This window comes from Rhinolophus ferrumequinum, chromosome 6, assembly GCF_004115265.2.
Source record: "Rhinolophus ferrumequinum isolate MPI-CBG mRhiFer1 chromosome 6, mRhiFer1_v1.p, whole genome shotgun sequence".
Classification (NCBI taxonomy): Eukaryota; Metazoa; Chordata; class Mammalia; order Chiroptera; family Rhinolophidae; genus Rhinolophus; species Rhinolophus ferrumequinum.
Window position 1 is genome coordinate 100259103 of NC_046289.1, and position 24279 is coordinate 100283381.

At 58.3% G+C, this 24279-nt stretch overlaps 1 protein-coding gene across 8 annotated transcripts in view; it reads left to right on the plus strand.

Annotated features, from left to right (window-relative positions):
• LINGO1 (leucine rich repeat and Ig domain containing 1) overlaps window positions 1–23078 on the plus strand; it is a 185674-nt gene extending 162596 nt beyond the window's left edge. For 5 of the 8 annotated variants that reach the window (XM_033108719.1, XM_033108725.1, XM_033108727.1 and 2 more), the window contains one exon: window positions 20278–23078. In XM_033108719.1, the coding sequence (XP_032964610.1) occupies window positions 20290–22137 (1848 nt within the window). In that variant the 5' untranslated portion in view covers window positions 20278–20289 and the 3' untranslated portion in view covers window positions 22138–23078. Of the gene's footprint in view, window positions 1–3766; window positions 3984–15282; window positions 15478–17235; window positions 17259–20274 lie in introns of those variants that run through there. The other 3 variants (XM_033108722.1, XM_033108723.1, XM_033108728.1) reach the window with 3 other exon arrangements.
• The last annotated feature ends 1201 nt before the right edge of the window (window positions 23079–24279 follow it).

Genomic DNA, 24279 nt, shown 5'->3' on the forward strand with positions numbered 1-24279 from the left:
GAACGTCACGTATTCCCGAGAGGGCCTTGGGGTGGGCAGGGCCACTGAGCCCCTTCACTGACTGGCCCCACACAAATTTCCTGCTTCTCAGCTCAGCAGGGCTGTGTGGCCTGTGTGGCCAGGCTGAGCAGGGACCAGCCCCTGGACCTCGGCTGTCTGCAGGGCTTCTGCCCTGGGGCTGCCGCAGCCCGATTCTCAGCGTGATTCCCGAGTGGAGGCCGCTGCCTACGTTGCTTCTAGATAAGTGGGTGTCACTGATGCTGGGGTATTTCCAATGGAGGCGTGGGTGACCAGGCCCTGCGATGAGGGGAAGTGGGAACTGAGGATGCAGGAGTACTCCTGACGCACACCCTGGCCCCTTCCACAGGGGAATGCATTGCACTGATTAGTGGATTTCAGTCAAGTGTGATTTGCACACATCAGACCCTCTGTAATCAGGGTTCTGGGCTGTCTGTGGAACCTGGGGGCAATACAAGATCAGTCCCTGACTTCGGGGTGTGCAGATTCTCAGAAGAAGAAATTGATCAAGGCCTCTCCTAGTGGGAATGCTGCAAGGGACCTTGACAGAGGAGGGGCTGCAGGCTCGGGCAGAGAGCAGCCATGATAGTAAGTATAATAACCCTGAAAATACCTGCACTTATCAAGCACCTACTGTGTGACAGGCCCAGCATCAAGTACATTAAGTCATGAGATCCTCACACCAACCCTGTGAAATGGGTTCTACTGATGTTCTCATCTCACAGAGGAGGAAACTGAGGCTCAAAGAGGTGCCCAAGGACACAAAGGCCAGCTCAGAGCAGGAGACTGAGGTGCTTAGAACAGGCTTCTGGAAGCAGAGGGCCACATAGGGCCCTGCTTTTGAAGGGGAGGAAGGGAAAGTATGTGAGGAAGTGGGTCTGGGGTCTGAGAAAGCTGTCGATGTCCAGACATTGCAGTAGGGGGGCTGCTCAGAAAGGGGATGCCCCAAGGAAGTGAGGGCGGGCTTTCCAGCCCCTGCCCTTGGAGTCTTGGCTGTCCATCCCTGTCAATCAGCATATCCCCACATCCAGTTGGACCAGCCACCATGCAGAGAAGTCCCCTTTAGCTGAGCCTCAGTGTCCATCTCTGTGTCAGCTGCCCCATGCAGGACGTAGAGGACCAGGAGGTGGGGTGTACCTGGACAAGTGACCTTAAGTAAGACCTTTCCCCTTTAGGTACGTTGGCCTGACCCTGTGTAACATGCCTACGTGGGACCCTGGTGTTCCCGAGTCCCTTCTGGCTCTTGGGGAGCCAGGAAGCAGGAAGCAGGAAGGCCCTAACCCTGGTCACAGATCCAGGCCCACCTCCTAGTAGGGACTTTCCTGCCACCTCCCTTAGGTGCCCCCATCCCTTGCCCCTCTCATAGCTGCACCAGCACGGAGCTCTGACCTATGGATTTTCTGCCATTTCCTGATCCACTTGACTCTCGCCTGAGTCTCTGGGACTTCATTATACCAGCGGCCCCTATGACCCCAGCATGGAGGCTGCGAGAGCTGTGGCATGCGGGGCTTCTACTGTGGTTCCCAGAGGCTACAGGGCCCCTGGCTTCTGGGCTTCAGCCTTCTAGGGACTCAGGGTCCTTCAAGAAGCCCCTACTTGAGGCCTCACCCCACTTTCCCTGGTGTCTAGGCAGGGCCATCTAGCTCTGAGCTTAGAAGACTCCCAAGCCAACACCTCACTGCTTATCTGGGGAAACTTTCACCCAGGGAGGGGCAGTGACCCCCTCAAGCTACTAAGAGAGCTCAGATTCAAATGTATGGCCTAAAGTGGAACATGGGGACTTCCAGTTGCTGCTGGCTCCAGTCCACTTCATGCCTTGCTCCATGCCCAGCACGCTTGCCCAGCCCCCACCCACCTCACCGGGCTCCTGGTCTCCGTTTTTCTTGCTAATTAGAGGTCTCAGCCATGACTCCACTGTCCCAGCCATTTTAGAGCTGTCATTAATTTCAAGTGCCTTCAGAAATAATCATCGTAAAACCCCACGAGCTGCTGGTATGCAAGCACGTAGGACCGGCACAGAGCGGGCGTGCAGGCAGGCCACTGTGTGCCACCGATTCCTTCCTGTGCTCTGGGGGGTCCTGGCCCCACGGCCTGCATCCTTGGCCCCCAGAGAGGGGAGAGCAGGGCTTGGGCTCTGACATCAGAGACACACAGAGTGAACTCAAACAGTCAACAACTCTCCCAAAGCCTCAGCTTTTTCATCTGCACAATGGGGATAGCAGTACCACTCTTGAGAAGAAGTATATAAAGTATGACTCAGACCCTGGCTTACCACAGGGCCTGAGAAATGTTGGAGGGCCCTGTCCCCTCCTCCAGCGTCCGGTGGCAAACTCATCCCAGCTCCTCTGCTGTGCTGTGAGCACTCAGGCTGCAGCAGGCTGGCCCCTCCCAGCCATCAGCCCTTGCTTGACTTGAGTTTTCACCCCAAAGCCAGGATCTGCTATTGCTGCGTGCCTACCTGTATGGCACACAGTCTCAGACCTACTCTTGGAAGCTCCTGGTCCAAGGACAGAGGGAGGACACTAAAGCCTTGCCTGTAAGGCATCTCATTCTGGGCAGGGGAGACGAGAGTAGAAGAGGATGGTCCCAATCTGGTGTGAAAGCACAGGAGGAGACAGCGCGAGGGCATGCCAACAGGTGGGCCAGCAGGGACAAGGGCTGGGGAGTGTGGCTGAGCATTCGTCTCTAGCTCCTGGGTATCCTTCCCGGGTTGTCAGTGAAGTCCTGGACTGGGCTACTCCCATGTGTCCCCATGGCCCTGGACCCCTGAGAGGTTGGGGACCACTTCACTGGACAGGAGTGGACAGATACCTGACCGCAGCTCCTGCAGAGGCTCTGACTGGGAGAGGTCCTGGTAAGAGGCCCCCCTTTTTTGGGATCTCTGGGGACAAGGCCAGGAGACTGCACTTTCACCAGGCCCAGGCTGGACCCTCAAAAAGACCTCTTCTCCAAGTTCTTCCCCCCAAAACCTCGCCCTCTCCATTATTTCCATTGGTAAAATAAGACAGGGGATGCTTGGACTGGTCATTTCTTTAGGAGAAACCGGTGAGGGAAGTGGCTTGGATGCTGTTTATCATGTAGAACTAAGGCTGCGGGGCAGTTCCTCCCAGACACAGCTCTGCCGTCATCTCTGCTGACTTCAAGGAGCGGAGGGATAATTGGCGGACCCAGGAGACCCCACCCCGGGACGCCAACTTCCTCAGCCAGCATCTGGGAGCTGGGGGCGCTGAGCTTTTTCCCATTTCTCTGCAGAGATTACTGAGGCAGGGAGCAGGTGAGTCGGGGGTGGAGAAAGGCCGCGCAGTGTCTGCGTCAGTCGCCGCACCAGGAATAGCCCCCGCCCCCGCCCCAGCGGGTCTGCGCTCCAGCCCGGCGGAGCCTCCACGCAGGAGCAAGAGCTCGTCTATTCCTGCCGGGCTGGTGGGAGGAGGTGGCGCGGGAGGCGGGAGCTCACGGCTAAATCACAAACAGCCGGGGTGGGGGAGCCGGGGATCCTGGGAAGGGGTCCAGGCAGCACAGAGTTGAGCGCCCAGGGAGCTGCCTTCCCTGGGCTTTTGAAAGGAGGAGGACTCCTGTGCCGCCTCCCTGCTTTTTCTCCCACCTATAAGTCCTTCTGCCAAGCCTGCCCCCTACTGGTTTTCTCAGCCCTGGAAGGCGATTCGAAATCCCTTCCCAGGCGTTACTACCAGCTACGTGACCACAGGCAAGTCAAGTAAGCCCTCTGAGCCTGGGGTTCCTTCTGTCACAGGGGAAAGGAACAGCGTCTCCTCCCAGGGTTGTTGGAGCATGAATATAGAGTGCACGGCACAGCATCCGCTCCTGCTGGGAGGGGGCTCCAGCCTGACCTAGGATGAGGATGGACACGCAGACATAGAAGACAGGAGCTAGCTCTCCAGGACTGTCCCTAGCAATGGTGTGGCAGTGAGACTGAGAGGTGCCCAGAATCTGTTTGACTGGAACAAAAGGTTTGTGCAACGCTTTGGGCTGCGTGTGGGGGGCTGAACAGTGGAGAAGCAAGATGGGGCTGGGGGTGGGGGGAGATGCTGGCCCCACCATGCCAGCCAGGTATCTGCAGTGACTGTCAGGCAGGCTCCATAGGGGGCGGGGCACTGGGAGCAGGATCTTGGAGTCTGTTCTGAGACTGAGAGGCCTTGGGCCAGCCTCCTCCCGCTAGCCTCAGCTTCTTGTCTGCTTGCCACACCCCTACCCGTGAGCTCTAGGTGTCAGAAGCACTAGTGTGCTAAAGGGATGCACTCCCAGCTGTGGAGAAGGGGTGAGTGTCCATATTAATGGTTATTCTAATCAAACTAGCTTCGTGTTAAAGTGCATCTGGCTTCAAGGAGACGCAACAGAGGAAGGAGGTGAGGTCCCAAGAGTAGTAGCTCAGTCTGCAGGCTTTGCCAAGACACCCCCGCCTGCCGATTCTCTGTATGTGCTGGTCAAAGAGGATCTGGAGGTCTTAGGACAGGTCCCATTCCCCGGTCCCATCTGAGTATGTAGCCCCAGCACAGGACGCCCTGCCTGGACCGTGGGGGAGCAAGGTGAGGACAGCCACGGCCCAAACGGAGGCTTTATGCTGCCCTCTGCTGGCCGGAGCCGGCCAGAGCAGCCTACTGCCCTCTGCTGGACAGGAAGCCCGGCTGGGCGGGGACCCCGGGTGAAAGAGGGGAGCAAGACCGGATTTGGGGTAGAGCCGCCCAGCTGGCGCATCTTCCTCTCTGTCGCTGGGAGATTCCCTGTCTACCCGCCTGGCCGGAGGGCCGCCAGCCTGTGGGCCCTCTACCGATTCTCAGACATTTCCGAGAAGAGGGGACAAAGCGCAGGACAGAGGCTCTGGGCCTGATCCTTCCCACGCCGTCCTCCAAACAACCCTGACCGGATGGGGAGCTTTGCCGGTTCACGTGCGTGTGTCCGTTCACACGGTAGTGTGTATGACCCTAGTTAACACGTGTGAAACACACTCGGGCTCACATGCACACGCATATGGCCACACAAGAGGGTGCGCGCAACACACTCAGGGAGGACCGCAGCCCCGGCTCTCCGAGGCCGGCTTGGTCCAGGACGCGCCCGGAGCCGGGACTCGGAGGGGCGCGGCCGTGTGCAGGGCTGGAGCTGCCCGGTGCCGGCTCGGACGCCAGGAGAGTGCGCCCCTCGCCAGCTTCGCCGCTCCATCGGTGCAGGGCAGTGGTTGGGGTGTCGCTCGCTCTCCGCCCCCTTCGCGGAAAGGAGACGAGCCCCCAACCTCGCCTCCCCTCACCCCCTTGGTTGTGCGACCGCGCCTTCTCCTCCCCCGCCCCGCTCCGACCGCTCGCTCGCTCCCTCCTCCCTCCTTCGGCCCCTCCTCCCTCCCAGGCTCGCTCCTCGCTCCTTGCGCTCCCTCCCCGAGCCGCGACAGAGCGCGGAGCCCGGGCGGGAGCCGGAGCGGGAGCCGGAGCGGGCACCCGGCGACAGCGCAGGCGGCGGCGGCGGGTCCCGGCCCTGGAGCGTGCGGAGTCCCCACCGCGCCGCTCCGGCCCCTCTGCTGACGCGGGGCTCCGAGCAGCATGCGCGGCCGCTGCCCGCCGGCCTCAGCCCTGGCCCCGGCCCCGCTGCGGAAAGCGCGCGGCCTCGACCCCGGCCCCAGCGGCAGAGGCGGCGGCGGCGGCAGCGGTGGCGGCGCCAGGCCGGCTCGGGGCGCAGAACTAGGCTCGTGGAGCCCCCGTCGTGCGTCCTGAGCGCGCCCGCCCCTCCGCCCGCCGGGGCCGCGGCCCCGGCCCGGGCTCCGGCTGGGCTCCCGCCCGCGTGGGGAGGACAGACAGACGGCCAGCCCCGCCCGGGCTCACGGACCGACGGGCGGAGGTGTCGGTCGAAGAGGAGGAGACGGAGGAGGGGGCTGGGCAGGGGCTGTGGCCCGGCGGGGGAGACATGCGCTGGACGACTGAGCCGAGCGGACGGACGGTGTGCCCGCGATGCAGGTGAGCCCGGCGGCCACGGCCCAGCTCCGAGCGGGCAGCCCCGCAGCGAGAGCCCCTGGGGGCCACCTGGGCCCTCCTGGGGCTGCGGGGCACCCCAGTGCGACCCAGACCCCCCTTTGGGGTCACCGCGCTGACTCCTCAAGCCTCACAAACGAAGGTGCTTCCTTTCCCGTTTCCCCACCCTAAGAAATTCCAGGTTGGCTGGCTGGGGCCTCAGAGCCATGGAGGAGCCCCTACCGGCGTCTGAGTCCTGCTCATCCTCCTTCCCCACTCCTATTCTGAGCACTGTTCACCCTGGAGGGTAGGCCCCCTGCTCAGCGCTGGGTGGTTGTCTCTTTCCATAGACCCCAGATGTCCCCAGGCAGGTGGATGCAGGTCAGGGGCCAGGTTTGTCCACAGGCTTCAGCCTAGGCGTCAATCTCCCTCCCCACACAGGGAGCAGCCCCTTTCCAGCTGCAGCCCAGTAAGTGTGTGGGGGGAGGAGGGAGAAAAGGGGAAATGGGGGGAGGGAGAGTGGAAGTGAGGGAGTTGGGTCTGTGGAGGACCCAGGAACCCTTTAGGGGCCACCCCTTTGTCTGCCTTCAGCCCAGGCTTCTCACCTCCTCCTGCCCCACTTTTTATTTTGAGGCAGAGTGGGTGGGAGGTGGCAGCCCGCTATGAAGAAGGTGAGGAGGGAGCCTCCAACTCTGCCACCTGCCCCTTCCCCAGGTAGCTAAGGGACCCCCAGGAGATGTGTTCTTTCTGGTGGCTGCCACTGGAGGAGGGGTGGGGCCAGGCCCAGTGAGCAGTCTCCTCCTGGTAAGAACCTTGGGTCCCAGCCCAGCCCTGTCCAGCCCTGGCTGTGCCAGCAGCACCTCCTCTTTGTTCTTAGAGGTCCTGGGCTTGGGGTAGGTGAGAAGGGGTATCTCGGAGGATGGGAACAACTCTGCCCTGGTGGCTGGCAGTGAAGGAGGCCCTGAGGTGGGGGGCAGTACCATCTGGGTAAGCCCCTTCCCTGCCAGCCCAGCCCGCCCTCAGCCCTCCTCTGCTTGGCTTGGGAAGCCAGAGGGCATGCAGCCCAGCCTGGCCCTTGCTCTGGGCTCAGCCCTGCTGGTCATCATGCTAACAGCCCCAGCACCAGTGCCTCCCATGCCCAGGGAGCAATGAGCCTAGGGCTTCCCCTCATCCAGCAAGGAGAGCCAGTGAGGGAGAGACCGGCAGCTGTCCCAGACCCTTTGTCCTTGTGTGAGCCAGGGGGCCCTCTGAGTCCTCACACCTCTGGGAAGGTGCCAGCCCCTGGTCTGCTGGGGCAGCTTGCTTGGCCTTTCTGCTACCTCAAACCCTTGACCTGAGGCAGGAGAGAGAAGATAAGGTGGCAGAAGGGAGGAGGGAAAAATACCTGGGAACCCAGATGGGGGCTCCAGGCAGCACCCTTTCCTGGCCTTTCCTGGAAGGGGCTTAGCAAAGGCCAAGGCAGGCCCTCAGCTGTGTTCTTGTTGTCCTGGCCTCCTCTCCCTCCCCTGCCTATTTAAGTGTGAGAGGGGCGGGGTCAAGGCTGCAGTGCTCCCCAGAGCCTGGAGTTAGAGTGGGTCCCGAATCCAAAGGGCCACGTTTTAGGGGACGGGAATATGCTCCAAGTCCAGGCATCATGTCTTGTGGGTGAGGCCCCCGTGTGCTGCAGGGCGGTGGAAAGACTACTCTACCCTTGTAATACTCCCTTTTGATCCCAGCGCTCAGCTCCTCCATCCCTGCCTCCGAACACCCATTTTTCCTGTAAAAAACAATATCCTGTAAAAAATCCTTTAAAAAACAATGTTTTTTAAACCCCAGGATTCCAGAGGGACACACGCGCACACTCTCTTAGGAGGGTGGGTGGGTGTTCACATAAGGCCAGACAGGATCACTGGTACCAGTGATGGCTCGTCCGGGCTGCTTTCCAGGCGCCTACCACAGCAAATGGCTGCAGGACCGTGGTTGGGGCTGGGGGTACATGCCATTGAGAAGAGAGGCAGTGCGGTGATTTGCACAGGGTCCCATGGAGGTACGAGGCAGTGTCGGGTAAGGAAGTGGGTTATGTGGCGCTGGGGAAGAGCCTGGGAGGGGAAGCTGGAGGTGGTGGTGGTGATTTCAGAGTCAGAGCCTTGGTTTGCTGGTCAGGGTCTCTCGGGGTAGCTGTCCTGTGTATGACACTCTATGGAAGGATGGTGGCCTTCCAGCCCCAGGGTCCCTTCCTCCCAGTGGTTGCCCACTGATGGCTCTGTGTTCTGTTCCATCCAGTCAGTCCTCCTGCATGTGCTCCCATCAGCTGGCTTGGTCCAGCATCCCTACCGAGAGGCCCTTGCCTCTCCTTTCCTTCTCCTGGCCCCTCCTCCAGGAAGCCTTCCTGACTGCTCCAAGTCACTGATCCTCATCCAGGTGCCCATAGTATAGAACCACATTGATTTTCACCTAATATCTTACCAGCCCATTCATTCATGTGTTCATTGTACACATCCTCACTGAGCTGCCTGCTCAGCTCTGGGCTAGGCCCTTCCATAGCTCCTGTGGATTGCCTTGAACGTCCTGGGCATCTTGAGCCCATCCCCTGAGCTCTCCTACCCAGCCGCTGGAATAGGGAAGACATTAGGAGGCACCAGGGAGCCTGTGGCTGGTAGCAAGGACTGCCTGGAGGGGCCACAGTTCCTCAGGCTGTGGATGGACAGAGCTGGGTGACATCAGGATGCTCCAGGCAGGGGTGAGGACAGCCAGAGCAGGGTACTCTCACACAGGCACTCAGAGTAAGAGAGGATTCATTCCTGGGGGCTGAGATGGTCAGGGGTCCTCCAAAAAGAGAGAGACTGGGTGGGTCCTGAGGTAGGAGCAGACTTTGCAGAGGCACAGAAAGCAGGGCATTCCAGAAGCAGGGACAGTTCTTTTAGAAAGTGTGTGGGAGGGCAAGTTCATTTCCAAATGCATTGGAGGCATTCTTGATGCTGACCTTTGTTCATATGTGGAATGAATGAGTGAATGCATATCCTCAGGTGCTGTGGGCCTGATAGAGCTGAGCTGACAACAGTCTCCTGCTCGTGCGTGTTCAGTCCCTTCCAGGTCACTTTACAGTGAAGTTGTTGAGTGTGGACCCTGGAGCCAGATGCCCAGGTCTAAATCTCAGCTCCACACTGCCTAGCTCTGTGACTTTGAGCAAGTTACTTCCACTCTTTGGGTCTCAGGCTCCTTACCCATACAGTCAGGATAACAGTGGGATTTGCCTCTAGGGTCATCGTGTTAATGTATGCAGAGCATTTAGAGCTGTACCTGATACACGGTGAGCTCTCAGGAAATGCTGGCCACTCAGGAGTTTCCATCAGTGATGACCTCTCAGTCTCACCCTGGTAGGTGGTGCAGAGATGTGATTGTATCGCTAGAAAACAGAACCAGACAGGGGAACGACTTGTTTCAAGTCCCCACTAAACGCCTTCCGGCTGGCCTCTGCTCTGGATCTCTTGCTCACTGGTCTGGGCCTGACCTGCTAATCAATGACCCAGTGTATTTAGTATTAACAACAGTAATACAATGAGTACCGTGACCCTACGTCCCAACCCGAACCCAGGTGCTTCTCCTCACCTTATCCCCTGGCCTAGTTCTCTGAGGCAACCACTACCCTAAATTATCTATTTAGCATTCCCTTGCCTTTTAAAAATCATATGTTTTAATACATAGAAATTGTTCAGTTCTAGTTATTTTTGAACTTTGTAAAAAGAACATGAAACCATAGGTCGTCCTCTGGAATTTGCTCTTTTCTCCTACATCATGCATGTGAGCTTTGTCTACATTGTTGCAAGCGATAGTACATGTGGTTCATTCGTTTCCACTGATGCACAGTGGTCTGTCGTTTGGACACAGCACACTGTGTGCCCCGTTCTTTTGTTGATGGGCACATCAGAATGATGGTTGTCTTTGTTGCTCTTACAAACAATGCTGCCGTGAACCTGCCTGTCCAGTGTCCTCCGCAACGTGCACAGCCTCTCTGGGGCACAGAGCTGCGAGCGGAATTGCTGGCTCATGGGGCATGTTCGTGTTCACCTTTACTAGAAAATTTCCCAAGCGTTTTCCAAACTGATTGGACCGTTTATGCTTTCCCAGCAAAAGCTGATGTCGCCATTGCTCCTCAGCCTCGGCACAAGTGTGCTCAGATATCTTCATTGTTACTGATTGAATGTCAGACGGTATTACATCGGGGTCGTGGTTTGCATTTCTGGAATTCAAAGTTTCTGGTGTGTGGGGTTGAGACGGGCAGTAGTCAGTGTGTAACACATGCTCACTAAGTGCCTGTCCCCTTTGCACCTCAGTTTCCCCAGTTGTGAGGCTGTTGTCCAGACAAGCCCTGAACTGAGGGATGGGCAAGAACAGTCAGGGAGGACTCCCCAGTGAATGAGGAGGGAGCAAGGAGAGCTTGAGCCCCTGTGCAGTTAGGGCCAAAGGAACCTCGGTGGTTCTGGTCTGCCCCAGGGGGGGCAGAAGCGGTCCTAGCTCGGGCAATGGAGGGAGCCTGTGCTTCGTTCGTTCAGTAATGCACAGGGCCCCGAGAACCCCGTCCCTGTACCCTGGCACCCATTGTGGGGCTGCACATTGGTGAATGCTCAGTAAGACTTTGGTGACCTGGATGGAATGAGTGTATATTTGTTCTTCGTTCATTCCCACCTCCTTTGGGAGTCCTCCCTGATTGCTCTTACCATGTGTGACTGAGGGGAGGCTGAGCAAGGTGGCTCCTGGGCATTCACTAAGCCCTCCCATGAGGCCCTCAAGCCCCCTGCCTACCCACAGGGGCTGAGAAGCCCGGTGCTGGCAAGGTAATTTGGATTGGCTTCCTCTGCCAGCCTGGTGCATTTCCCTGCCCAGGCTCGGGTCCCTGGAGCTGGTTAGAGACAAGCGACGGGGCTGGTGGAATAATTATACCTATTTCATGTGACACCCAAATTGATTGCCGCCAGGGTGACATTACCAGGGCATTGTTCCTCATCTCCAACCTCTTATTACATGTTATTAGGGTGTGTGGTGTGTGTGTTTTTCTATTTTTTCCCATTTTGGAGAATTAATCTCTCTCTGCTACCTCCTCTGCTTCTGTCTGCAGAGAACCTGCTGGCAGCTCTGGGGAAGGGTGGGGCCTGGCCAGCAGGCTTCCCTGGCCTGACCCAGTGCAGGGCTGCAGACATACTTGGGGGGCTGGCCATCTCAAGTCCCTTTACTTGGGTGCAAGATAGGGAGCTAAGAGCTAAGAGAACTAAGAGAGGCTGCTGAACTGTGAGTCCCAGCAGAAGTCTTCCTGCAGTGTCCCTGATCCATGGTCTCTGCTTGGATACCTCTCACGACAGGCTGCTTACTCACTGTCTCCCAAGGCAGGTCTACTATCTTAAGCCATCTGCTCTTGCATTTGATTCCTCGCACCAAGCAGAATGGGACCCCCGTAACTCTACCCACGCGTCGGGCTATGCTCTCTTGGCCTGCACTGGACTCTTGGCTCCGTCTGTCTTGGGACACCGCTTAGAGATTTGCCGAGGTTCCAGTGCCCTCCCCCCAAGCCCGGGCTTCTCAGGAACAGCCAGCCAGCCAGTGGATGGCATCCATTGTGCCTGAGCAGAGGAGTTAGTCACCTCTTCGTAAGGAGCTCAGTTAACCAGGTTGGAAAAATGGGCTTAGGCTTGTCGAAGATTCAGTTGAACAGAGAGGGCTTTGAAGAGTCAGGGCCAGAAGGGCAAGTGTTTTTATTTATAGTTAGCCTGTCTATGCTATAAATAACTCACTGGACCTTGGTTTGTGATGTATTGGGGGATTCTTTTGAAATCTTTTTTCCCTTTTGAGGCAGAAATAACCCAAAGCTTCACCTGTCCCTGATCTAGCCCCACCATGTTACCCTATAACATGCTGGGGAGAGAAAGTGTCTGCAGTCAGGAAGCGGGGGTTCTTCCGGGCCTGCACCTCCTACCTGTGCAGCGATCTCTAGAATTTTCATGCCTGTGGGTCAGACAAGCTCAGTGATCTTGGGCAGGTGAACTAATGGCTCGGAGCCTCAGTTTCCTCATCAGTAAAATGGGGTTAATGGGACCTCTCACACAGGGTGGTGAGGGTTGGTGGGGTCATTCTGCAAAACTCTGAGTATAATGTCTCTTCCTTCCCCGCTCCTTGAACTCTCTGCCCCCAGCCTGTGAGGGCAGTGTGAAGACAGCCATTCCTTCTTCTGAATGAGGAGTTCAGGGCCTGAGATATAAAACCACTTGCCCACAATCATGCAGGTCAGCAGGCCCTTGAACCTGAATCAGGGAGAAGCACTATGCAAGAGTGGTCAGGACAACCTTGAATCTGACTGCCTCAGACCTAATCCCAGCTCTGTCACTTATCACTGTGTGATTTGGGGCAAGTTGTTTCACCTCTCTGTGCCTCAGTTCTCTAATCTGTAAAATGGGGATAATATACCAACCTAATAGGATTACGGTGAGGATTAAACAAGTTCATGTTTGAGTTTGTATCATGCTACCCGTGTGACCTTAAGCAAGTTACAGAACCTCTTTGTTCTTCTGTGTGTTTTTTTCCATCTGCAAAAGGGGATAGTAACAGGACCTACCTCAGTGAGCTGTGGCAGGATTAAATGAATTTTTATATGTAAAGTGCTTAGAATTGTGCCTGGCACACTGAAAACCCTCCACGGGGGCTTTTCCGGTTTTCGTCCTCACTGTTCATTAGGTCTCTGGCCTTTGGATCTCAGGCTAGTTCACCACTCCCCTCAGCTCCACTCTGTCCTCAGCTCGCCCATCCCTGCTCTGGGTCTCTGAGGCTGCAACCCTGCCTGCCCTGTGCCCTCCCAGGTGGGGGTTGGTTGGTTCTAGGACTCCAAATCCTGAGGTGGGTCAACCTGAGCTGTTCCCAAGTGGAAGAGCCCTAAGGGCTGTGGGAGAGCCCCTAAGGCCCCAGAAAGGTGTGAAAGGATGAGTGGATGAATGGAGATGAGGCAGGTGTTTCTGCCAGGCACTTCCCACTAGCCCCTGGCCTGGGAGGGGGGTGGGGCCAGAGGCCCGCAGGGGTACCTTTCCGTCCCTTAGAGCATGCGTTGGTATCTCAGACCTGCAGAGAGATGGGAAGGGAAATATGGGGGTACGGGACCTGGGTTTTCCTTGAGCCCCCTCAGGTCACCATTTGGGTGCTTGCCTACCCCTCTTTAGTCTGGGGCAGCTCCGATTCAAGTAAGGGTGCCATCTGCTCAGGTGGGCCCAGCACAGACAGCAGGGAAGCTTCCTAGGAACAGTGGCCCCTCCCAGCTTCCACAGGCCAGCTCCTAGCTTCCTGGCTGGTCTCTCACCTCAGACAAGGCGGGAAGGGGCAGGCAGGGCCCACAACAGTCCAGCACTCCCTTAGGGTCACACAGCAGGGCAGGGGTGCCCTGGCTGGAGCGCAGACCTGGGACCTGTGCCCTTTCCTCACCCAGAAGTGGCCTCCTCTAGGCCTTGCCCACTGCTGCTCCTCCCACCAAGCCGGCCACTCCTGGAGGACACAGCCTATATGTAGAAGCCTTGAAACACTAAGACACTTTGACAATTAAAATTCATAATTCATCCCACAGATGGCCTGATGCTGTACACTGGCCGGAAGGCTGGCAGCTCCTGAGATGGGCTGGGATCTGGTGGGCTGGGCAGGGGCATTCCTCCCTCAAGTGCAGGGGACCAGGTGCTTGCCCAGGGCCACACAGGGGAACCGTGGCAGTTAGGGGGGCCTGGCAGCTGCCCTAGCAGACCATCAGGCAGCCACCCGTGCCCAGTCAGCACCCTCCAGCCCGGCCCCAGCCAAGAGGCCAGGCGAGCACCTTTGGGAGAGGATTGAGTTTCCAAGTGCACGTAGGAGATGGGGCTGGCGGCTCTGGGCCAGGGAGGGCGGGGAGTGGCAGGAGGAGGGGCAACGGGCACACCCCCCCACTGGCTCCTCCCCCTGCCCGCTCCCCCTCCCACACACACACTCTGGGGGCTCCGCAGCTCTTTGCCAGAACCAAGAGGGAGAGGCAAATAAAGAATTATACACAACAAAGGACATGACCTCAATTTTCTTCCAGGTTAATGTTTCTCTCCCTGTGGGGGGCTGCTGGAGGAGAAGGGGGGAGGAGAGGGCAGGCACAGGCTGGCCAGCCAGCCCAGGAGCAGACAGCTGCCCTCCTGCTGCAGCCAGGCGGCCCTCAGCCTGGGCACTGGCCCCTCCTCCCAGGGTCCCCTGTGCCCTGGCGACTGAGCTCCCATTAGCAGCTCACACTTTAAACCATTATCGGCCATTCACACCTCTGCAGGGATTAGCCCTAGAAAGCTAGAACACAGTGTCCTAAAAAGTGGTCCTGGTACCTGAGTCAGGTTTAGGGTGGGAGACAACGACTGTGGTTCCCGGATGCTGTCACGGAGCCGGCCAGTTGCATCCACCGCACACGTTTGCTCTCACTGTTCCCTCTGTCAGAATGCCCCCTCCGGTCCCTTACTTGGCCTGCGGAAATGTCTCTGTGTTTCATCCTGAACTCCCGTGACGCCTCCTCCACGAAGCCTCTGTGAAGAGCCTAGGCTGGCATCAGACAGAACTGGGGAGCTGTCCCAGCAGTTGTTTGGGCCTAGGGGTGCTGAGCTGTCTCAGCCCCAGCCCTGTCCTGCGGGCTTTCCATCTGGGGGCATAGAATGGGGGGCTGCAGAAGCTCTAGGTGACGGAGGAAGGGAGAGAGGCTGGCAGAGGGCTGCCGGAGATCCAGGGGGGGTGCCCAGGGGGGTGAGAAGAGCCGCGTGGTGGGGAGGCCCTTGAGCCCAACTCTGAAGGCCGAGTGGTAGGTCTCCAGGTGTGGCTGTGACCACTGCCCCTGGAGAAAGGCCCAGGGAGGCGCTTTGCCACAGGCCTCACCCCACGCCACCCCCGCGCACTCCCGGCCTCGCGGCCACGGCTGCCTGTGAGTGGACACACTTTCTACGAGCGCACTTTACCATTCGTGAAATGGGCCCAGCTGCTCCGTGCCCTGGAGATGCGGGCAGAGAAGGGACGTCCGACAGGCGGGGGCTTGGGGACGGGGCAGGTCGCGAGCACGGCCTCCGCTCCTCCTCCCGCTCGCTCTTCTGTCTGCTGGCCCTGTGTCTCTGTCCCCATCACCTTGCCCCTCCCTTGCTCTCCCGTCATTTCCTGGTGACGGAGCTGGGCAGGGCCCAAGGCTGACTGTGGAAGCCCCCAGCCCCCTTTCCCAGGTCTGCCATCCCTCCTCATCGATCCTCCTCCTGCTACTGCAAACCCAGTCATGGAACTTAGGTTGGGACAAGAAGAGGTCGTGCATACCTGCCTTATTTCCCAGGCTGAGAACCCAGAGGCCCTGGCATCTCGAGGCCCCCAGCAAGGGCAGCAACACCTCCATGCCAAGGAGCTCATGCCGTGTGTGCGGGGGGTCCCTGCAGTCCCCGAGGAGCACTCAGTGGGAACACCATGAAATGCTCATACTGGAAACCTAAGATAACTACACCTACCAACTGTGCTGCAGCTGACCCCAAATTAGCTGAGATTCTAGCACAGATAGCGCAGCAGGCGCAAGAGAAGGGTATGGCGGAAAAACACTGGAAAAATTCAGTGTGTTCAACATACAGTTTTCTGACAGCTGGGGAAAGGTCTTCGTCAGGTTTGGAGGGCAGGGCGCCTACTTGCAGCTACCTAAGGCCTAGGGCTTTCCTTCAGCCCTGGGGCCTTACCTGGCACGGCCCTAACATGCCTGCCCGACGCGGGTCTGGCCTGAGTGTCTGAAAGAATTCGCGCTTTGCACCAGGCAGCTCCTGGGGAAGCCACCTGACCAGGGGGACCACACCCCTGTTGCCTCCGAACTTTGTGGCCTAGGCCTAAGGTAGATCAGTTCTATTTGGGAGCTGCAGCTACTCCCGTGTAACACCTCTTTGGAATGCTGCAGTGAAGGTTTCTGAGACTGTGCAGAAAGCCCCAAACCTGGCCTGTAGCAGGTGCTCTGCAAACGTTAGTCCAACCCATTTTCCAGGAGCTCGTGTCTGACTGGCTTGTGTGGGCCGGGCTGGGTGCATGGAGGAGACACAGCCCTGCCCTCAGGGGCCCCCATGCACTGCTCTATGGTAGAACCACCCTTGACCTCCCTCAGTGGACTTCCCAAGCCCACAGGTAATCCCACGCCCCTTCTGGTCCAGTCAGTTGCCCCTTCCCACCCTGAGCCCCACAGGGGGTAGCCTTAGTGTGAGGCTCCTCAAACGTCCTCTGGCCCTGGAAACTACAGTGTGGGGCGGGGCCTGAGCCCCCACTCCCCTTTGTCCTCCAATCACATTTGAGGATGCTGATTTTCCAGTTGGAGAAAGTCCAGTGTCTATTGTGGGCTCTCTCGGGGACCCTGGAATCGTGCCCCTTACTGCACAGTGGGGGAAATAGACCAGAGAAGACAGGCGTGGCCCCATGTCACACAGTGGAGTAGTGGCGTGGGAGCAGCTGACCAGACCATGTCTGCCCTGGGACATGAGTGAGGGTGTGATGGTGGCCGTGCAGGTCTGCTAGACTGACAGGCAGTGTCAGCGCTCTGGCAGTGAGACTCAGGCTGCTGTGGGTTCTGAGCACTGTGCCCCGGGCACAGCTGCCCTCTGCCTGCCCACCTGCCTGTCTTTAGTGTTTCTCTCCTTTGTATTTATTGTTCCAATTTTTAAACTCTTGCCCTTGTGGGAAGCCTTTCAGGGGACAAGGATCCAAAATAAAACACTGATTAAAATGCATAAAACACTTCTTGGCAACTGCAGGAGGAACCTGCAGGATTAATGGTGCTAGGATGACAGGAGCAGACCATTGCCCACCCTGCAGTTTTGGTGGCCTCTCAGACACTATCCTGCCAGCATCCTTGGGTGACAAGACCCCATGGGTGTATTAGACCAGGAGACTAGGTCCAGCCTGCTGAGCTACTGCTGTGTCAGCTTGGGCAGGCACCTTAGCCTCTCCAGGCCTCAGTTTCCCCATATTTTAGGATAGCCACATGTAAAAGGTGAGGGATGAGGCAGGTCAGAGGCTGTGCCCTTCTGGACCTATCCTGGTCAGAGCGTGGCGCATGGCTCGGAGGGTCTCACTGCCAGGGTGCAGCCGCGCAGGGCGGTGCTGACCGGCTTTCCCATCAATGTGTTGGAATTCCCCAGGTCTCATTGCTCAGCTGCCTGCTCCAGAATCAGAGGTGTTTCAGCTCCTGCAGAAACTCAAAGAACATTCACTGGGGTCTGTATGTGCCAGTCCTTGGTCTGAGACTGCACCACCTCTTTGGCCCTGAAGCACCTCACCCTCCAGCAGGTGAGATGCACCCATGACTGTTTGACCCATGATTAAACATAAGGAACAGGGAAGGGCCAAGTGCTGAGGCTTTGGAGCATATTTCCTTCTTTGCTCAGGTCACTAGGAAGCTCTTAGCTTTAGTCATTAGTCAGGGTTTTGTAGCACTCTTTTTTTTTTAAATAAAGATTTTATTGGACTTTATTGGGGAGCAGTGTGTACTTCCAGACTTTTTTCCAAGTCAAGTTGTCCTTTCAGTCTTAGTTGTGGAGGGCGCAGCTCAGCTCCAGGTCCAGTTGCCGTTGTTAGTTGCAGGGGGCGCAGCCCACCATCCCTTGCAGGAGTCAAGGAATCGAACTGGCAACCTTGTGGTTGAGAGCCCACTGGCCCATGTGGGAATCGAACCGGCAGCCTTCGGAGTTAGGAGCACGGAGCTTCAACCGCCTGAGCCACTGGGCCGGCCCCTGTTGCAGTCTTTTTTGACTGGCTTCTTTAGTTTTATCTTTTTACCATCTGGTAGCATAACTTTTCTTGCAACTGGCTCAAGTCATTTTTAGAATGATGTGTGCTATACGCATTACATAATATCACTGCTAATGAGATATTTCATTGTTGTGAACAAGAGGTGATTTCTGACCGAGTAGGTCAAGGGTGGCTTCGTGGAGGAAGTGTCCTTTGGGGTGGAAGTCCACAAAGGCTGCTGGGGCAGGAGACGGGGAGTTTTCCAAAAGGAGATGGCTTCAGGGCCGGAATGTGAGGACAAGGTGGAGTGGTGGGAGAGGAGGTAGATGGGTAGATTGAGGCAAGGTGGTGGAGGATTCGACTGCCAGATTCTTGTCCGAGTGAGGCGCTTACCAACATCTCAGGCCTGTGTCCTTGCTAACCCCTCTCATCTCTCAGCTCCCACCCGACCCAACCCAGCTCCAAACTCGGTGCTGAAAGTCCTATTTACCGCTCCAGGCGCCCAGCTGCCGGCCCAATTACTTATTGATTGCCTGTCAGGATGTTTGCTTTTTCTGGTGGGTCACTGGAGCATGTGTGACTGTGGAAGATGGCCTGATGGGGGTGGGGCGGCAGAGGACAAACCACAGAAGTCTGGACAGAGGATGAGAGGGGCTGAGGGGCGGGGGTAGACAAAGCCCTTGGAGATAACAAAACCTTGCAATTCCATAACATGTCAGTGACAGCCAGACCCCTTTCTGGTTAATCAGTCATTTAGTCGATCAACAACCAGGGAGTAGCTGTCAGTCCTGGGAGACAGCTGGAGAATTGAAAAGTGTGTGGCTCCACTGGAGTCTGACAGACCAGAGCTCTGGTCTGAAATCTGCCCCATCTACAGACTGGGTGTCCTTGGGCAGCCACAAGCCTCCCGAGCCCCAGTTGCCTTCAGGGTTGACGTGTGGATGACAAGCCCGGGCCTTGAAGCAGAGGCTGTGGGCAGGCATGGGGGTGGCCTGGGAGGGGTGGGTGAAGCCGAGCTGGGGCAGAGAGCTAGGCCCTCCCAGCCTGGGCTTCCCCTTCCTGCAGTGAGCCCCATTTGGGACCGCGATGTGGGGTGTTTGGACAGGCAGTGGGGCCCCATGGGTGCCAGGCCAGGGTAGAATGGTTCTTCACCCCACCAGCAGCCCAAGGGCTGCAGCTGGCCCCCAGAGCCATCTGGTCCACCCTGGAGTTTGGAGAAGTCCAGACTAGCCCTCCCAGGCCCCTCCTTAGCTTGGCCAGTTTCCCATGGCGTGGAACCGAGGACGGAAGGAGGACATGGGGAGACCATCTGGGTACAAGTGTGAGCAAGTGGCCCCTGAACATGGTCTGGGAGAGAGGAATGGGGGCGAGCTCCACACACCCCTTGCTCACTCCACCTACAGCCTGTGCTCAAGGCTGGCCCCCCTCCTGGCGTTGTCGCCCTGGTCACTGCCACCCAAATGCTGCATGGTCCTCAGGGCCCAGCTGGAGCAAGCCTCACATCCTCAGTGCTGCAGTGTGGATCAGCGCCTCCACGCTGTCCATGCCCTCCTGGGCTTGGGGGCCTGGCCGCCCCTCGCAGACGAGCAGACCCTGGCCCTAGCATGAGGGCAACTGAAACCCTGCAAGACAAAGCGATGAAGGCGTGGGGTCTTTGGAGAGGAGCATAATTTCTCCTGGGGAGCCGAAAAAGCTTCTCAGAGCAGTGGACATGAAGTTAGGCCCAGACGAGGGGGTTTCACACGCAGGTGTGTGACATTGCAGGAGGATAGAACTACAGGAGCCAAAGCCGGAATAACTTGTCCCCTGGGCCCTGCACCCAGGAGACTGGGGGGTCATTGTGAGCACCCAACGGACGGGGAGAGCTGGAGAGACTCTGAGGGGAGGCATCAGGCCTCGGTCCTGGCTTTCTGGATGGGGGTGCCCTCCCCTGATCTCGAAACTCCACTGGGGAGTAGACAGGAACCACTGGGTTTGGTGATTGCCCAAGACTTGGGCTGTGGGCTCAGCTGCAGTGCTGTGAGGAGGGGGCCGTGGTGTCTGCACCTGAGGCAGCTCAGGCTAAAGGCGGTGAGAGGGGCCCCCAGCAGCTCCAGAAGCCCTTGCCTGCAGGCTGGGGACCAGATGTGCTTCTCTGGAGGCTGTTCCCAGAGGCCTCAGCCTCATGCACCAGGGGAAGCAGGATTGGGGGTGTGGACCGCAGCCTGGAGCCACACTGCCTGTAAAACATAAAACATAAAGGAGGTGGACCACAGCCCAGGGACCAACACCAGGCTACTCTGAGGTGGCCCCGCCCCTTCCACCCAGGAGATGCTGCCAGGGTCCTTTAGGAGGGCTCTGGGCAGGTAAGGGGCAAGAAGGAAGCCACATAGGGTGGCAGGAGGCCTCCTGGGCATCTGGACCTTACTGTGGGTCCCAGGTAGGTGTCGTATGCCATTCTGGCCCCCACCTCTCTATCTGTGTCAGGCATGTCCTGACGGGGCAGGAGGGCATGGGGGCACAGAAGGCTCGGGGTGGGGGCCAGGCAAACAGTGTCCTCTAAGTTCCTCTTCTGGCCTGTGCTTGCTCCCGGCTGTAGGTAAGCAAGAGGATGCCGGCTGGGGGCGTCAGGAGCATGCCCAGTCCCCTCCTGGCCTGCTGGCAGCCCATCCTCCTGCTGGTGCTGGGCTCCGTGCTGTCAGGCTCAGCCACGGGCTGCCCGCCCCGCTGCGAGTGCTCCGCCCAGGACCGCGCGGTGCTGTGCCACCGAAAGCGCTTTGTGGCCGTGCCAGAGGGGATCCCCACTGAGACCCGCCTGCTGGACCTGGGCAAGAATCGCATCAAAACACTCAACCAGGACGAGTTCGCCAGCTTCCCCCACCTGGAGGAGCTGGAGCTCAATGAGAACATCGTGAGCGCCGTGGAACCCGGCGCTTTCAACAACCTCTTCAACCTCCGGACGCTGGGGCTCCGCAGCAACCGCCTGAAGCTCATCCCCCTGGGTGTCTTCACCGGCCTCAGTAACCTGACCAAGCTGGACATCAGCGAGAACAAGATCGTCATCCTGCTGGACTACATGTTCCAGGACCTGTACAACCTCAAGTCGCTGGAGGTCGGCGACAACGACCTGGTCTACATTTCCCACCGAGCCTTCAGCGGCCTCAACAGCTTGGAGCAGCTGACGCTGGAGAAATGCAACCTGACCTCCATCCCCACCGAGGCGCTGTCGCACCTGCACGGCCTCATCGTCCTGAGGCTCCGGCACCTCAACATCAACGCCATCCGGGACTATTCCTTCAAGAGGCTGTACAGGCTCAAGGTCTTAGAGATCTCCCATTGGCCCTACTTGGACACCATGACGCCCAACTGCCTGTACGGCCTCAACCTGACATCCCTGTCCGTCACGCACTGCAACCTGACTGCGGTGCCCTATCTGGCTGTGCGCCACCTGGTCTATCTCCGCTTCCTCAACCTCTCCTACAACCCCATCGCCACCATCGAGGGCTCCATGCTGCACGAGCTGCTGCGGCTGCAGGAGATCCAGCTGGTCGGGGGGCAGCTGGCGGTGGTGGAGCCCTACGCCTTCCGAGGCCTGAACTACCTGCGCGTGCTCAACGTGTCCGGCAACCAGCTGACCACACTGGAGGAGTCCGCCTTCCACTCCGTGGGCAACCTCGAGACCCTCATCCTGGACTCCAACCCGCTGGCCTGTGACTGCCGTCTCCTGTGGGTGTTCCGGCGCCGCTGGCGGCTCAACTTCAACCGCCAGCAGCCCACGTGTGCTACGCCCGAGTTCGTCCAGGGCAAAGAGTTCAAGGACTTCCCCGACGTGCTCCTGCCCAACTACTTCACCTGCCGCCGCGCCCGCATCCGGGACCGCAAAGCCCAGCAGGTGTTTGTGGATGAGGGCCACACGGTGCAGTTCGTGTGCCGCGCGGATGGAGACCCGCCGCCCGCCATCCTCTGGCTCTCGCCCCGCAAGCACCTGGTCTCCGCCAAGAGCAACGGGCGGCTCACAGTCTTCCCCGACGGCACGCTGGAGGTGCGCTACGCCCAGGTACAGGACAACGGCACGTACCTGTGCATCGCGGCCAACGCGGGCGGCAACGACTCCATGCCCGCCCACCTGCACGTGCGCAGCTACTCGCCCGACTGGCCCCATCAGCCCAACAAGACGTTCGCCTTCATCTCCAACCAGCCGGGCGAGGGAGAGGCCAACAGCACCCGCGCCACCGTGCCTTTCCCTTTCGACATCAAGACCCTCATCATCGCCACCACCATGGGCTTCATCTCCTTCCTGGGCGTCGTGCTCTTCTGTCTGGTGCTGCTGTTCCTCTGGAGCCGGGGCAAGGGCAACACGAAGCATAACATCGAGATCGAGTACGTGCCCCGCAAGTCCGACGCCGGCCTCAGCTCCGCCGCCGACGCACCCCGCAAGTTCAACATGAAGATGATCTGAGCGCAGGGCGGGGCCCCCTTTCCGGTCCTGCCCACCCCCACCCCAGCCATGTCCTTGGCTGCCCCACGGGCCCTCACCACCTGCCCTCCCTCTACCAGGACTCAGATGTGCCGCCCGGGGACCCCGCTGCACACGGGCACACGTGGACAGACTGGAGTGGAAGCTGACTGACCGACACACAGAAGTCAATAATTCAATTTAAAAAGTTACGAACTTCCTCTGTAACTTGGGTTTCAATAATTATGGATTTTTATGAAAACTTGAAATAATAAAAAGAGAAAAAAACTATTTCCTTTAGCTAGTCGGAATGCAAACTTTTGACGTCCTGATTGCTCCAGGGCCCTCTTCCAACTCAGTTTCTTGTTTATCTCCTCCTCCTCTTCCTCCCCTTCCTCCTTTCTCTCCTCTTCCCCTGTGGGGAGGGATCACTCAGGAAAACAGGAAAGGAGGTTCCAGCCCCCCCCCACCCTGCCAGGGCAGCCTACAGGAACAGGCAGAGTGGTGGGTGTGGGCCCACCTCCCAGCTGGCTGCTTGTTGGGAGCAAGTGGAGGGGACAGGGCTGCCAAGTGGGGGCAGGGCTGTCTGCTGAGCTGCCAGGCAACACTGCTGCCAGTGTTTGGGGGCCTGGTCTCATGTAGCTGAGACTCTGGATAGAGGCTAGGGTCCTCCTGGAGGACAGCATAGTCAGCAGAGAGAGCCAGGGGCCAGAGGCAGGGGACAAGGCCTAACTTCTGGTCCCAGCTATGCCGCCAACTTGCTGTGTGGCCTGAAACAGGTCATTAACCCTTTCTGGGCCTCAGTCTCCACATCTGTACAGATGGAAGCGTTACCCCTGCCCTGCCTACCTCACAGGGCTGTTGTGAGGAATTGATGAGATGATGTATGTGAAACACTTTGTAACCTGTAAAGCGCTGTGCACACATGTGGGTGACTGTTCTCATTATGCTCATTATTATCATGGTGGGGGGCGGGCCTCCTGAAGGGCTCTCCATGTGGTCAGCTTGGGACGTGTCGGGGGAGGGGCGGGGGCTGGCTCAGGGACAGCAGTCTGGGCAGTGGCCAAAAGCATGGGCTGGACGATCTGGGCTTTAGACCCACAGGGGCATCCTGAGGCCTGTGAGCTTCCTGGCTTCGCCCACCTCTGTTCGGGGGTCCCCCCAGGCAGAACACCCCTGCAGCTTTGGCCTGGACCTTTCCAGGGATTGGGAACATCAGCTCTCTCCAAGCCTTCTTTCCACAAGCTTTTATCAAGTTCCTACTCGGTGCTACTTCCCATGTAGGGTGCCCAGTCTTTGGGGCTGGGGGAGGCTGTTCTGGGGCGGCCCTTGGGACTGCCCAGTCCCATGTCACCACTCCAGCCTTGCCCCGGCCTCCCCCAGGCCACACTCCGAGCCTCCTCTGGCCTGTGAAGGGTTCTGGATTGGGATCCGCTCGCTCATGAGCTCACCAGGAAGGCCAGAAGTGGCCCCTCCCATTCACATCAAACCTACATGCTCCAAACTCAGCCCTGGAAAGGCACGCCCCGATGACAGACGTGCAAAGAGCCACTCAGGTCACCTTGTCACTCCCCAAATCCATGGGCCCTGGCTCCAGAAATGGGCAGTAGCTCAGCCAGCAGACCATGTGCTTGACCCATCTCTGCTGGGTGAGGAAGGGCACCAGAGTCAGGGCAGCCTGGCTTCTCCCCTTGACCTCTAAGTGTCCTCTTTCTCCTCAGGGCGACCTGCTTCCCACTGGCTTTAGGCTAGGGGACGATCCAGCGATGCAGGAACCCACGGGATCAGATTTAGCTGAACTTGGAGACGGAGCACTAGGGGAGTCTCCTCTCTTCAGTAAGAAACTTCCAAAGTGCAGCTGCTCCCGTCAGGGCTCTCCCTGGGGCTCATCCTCCCACCCAGGTGGGCATGGACTAGGTAGCTGCATGCCCAGCACCTCCTAGACCAAGCCTCTTGTGGGTGAGCGTCTGGCATGGCGTTGGCTCACTCATTCACTTACGCACTCGCACCCTCAATCTACAGATGTGCCGGAGAGCCACTCTACTCCTGGTTTCCGGTTCCTGGCTGATGCAGTTTGTAGCCAGTGGCTGGGTCAGCCTGTCTCACCTCATCTCCCAACCAGCACCCCAGGACTGTCCTTGGTTC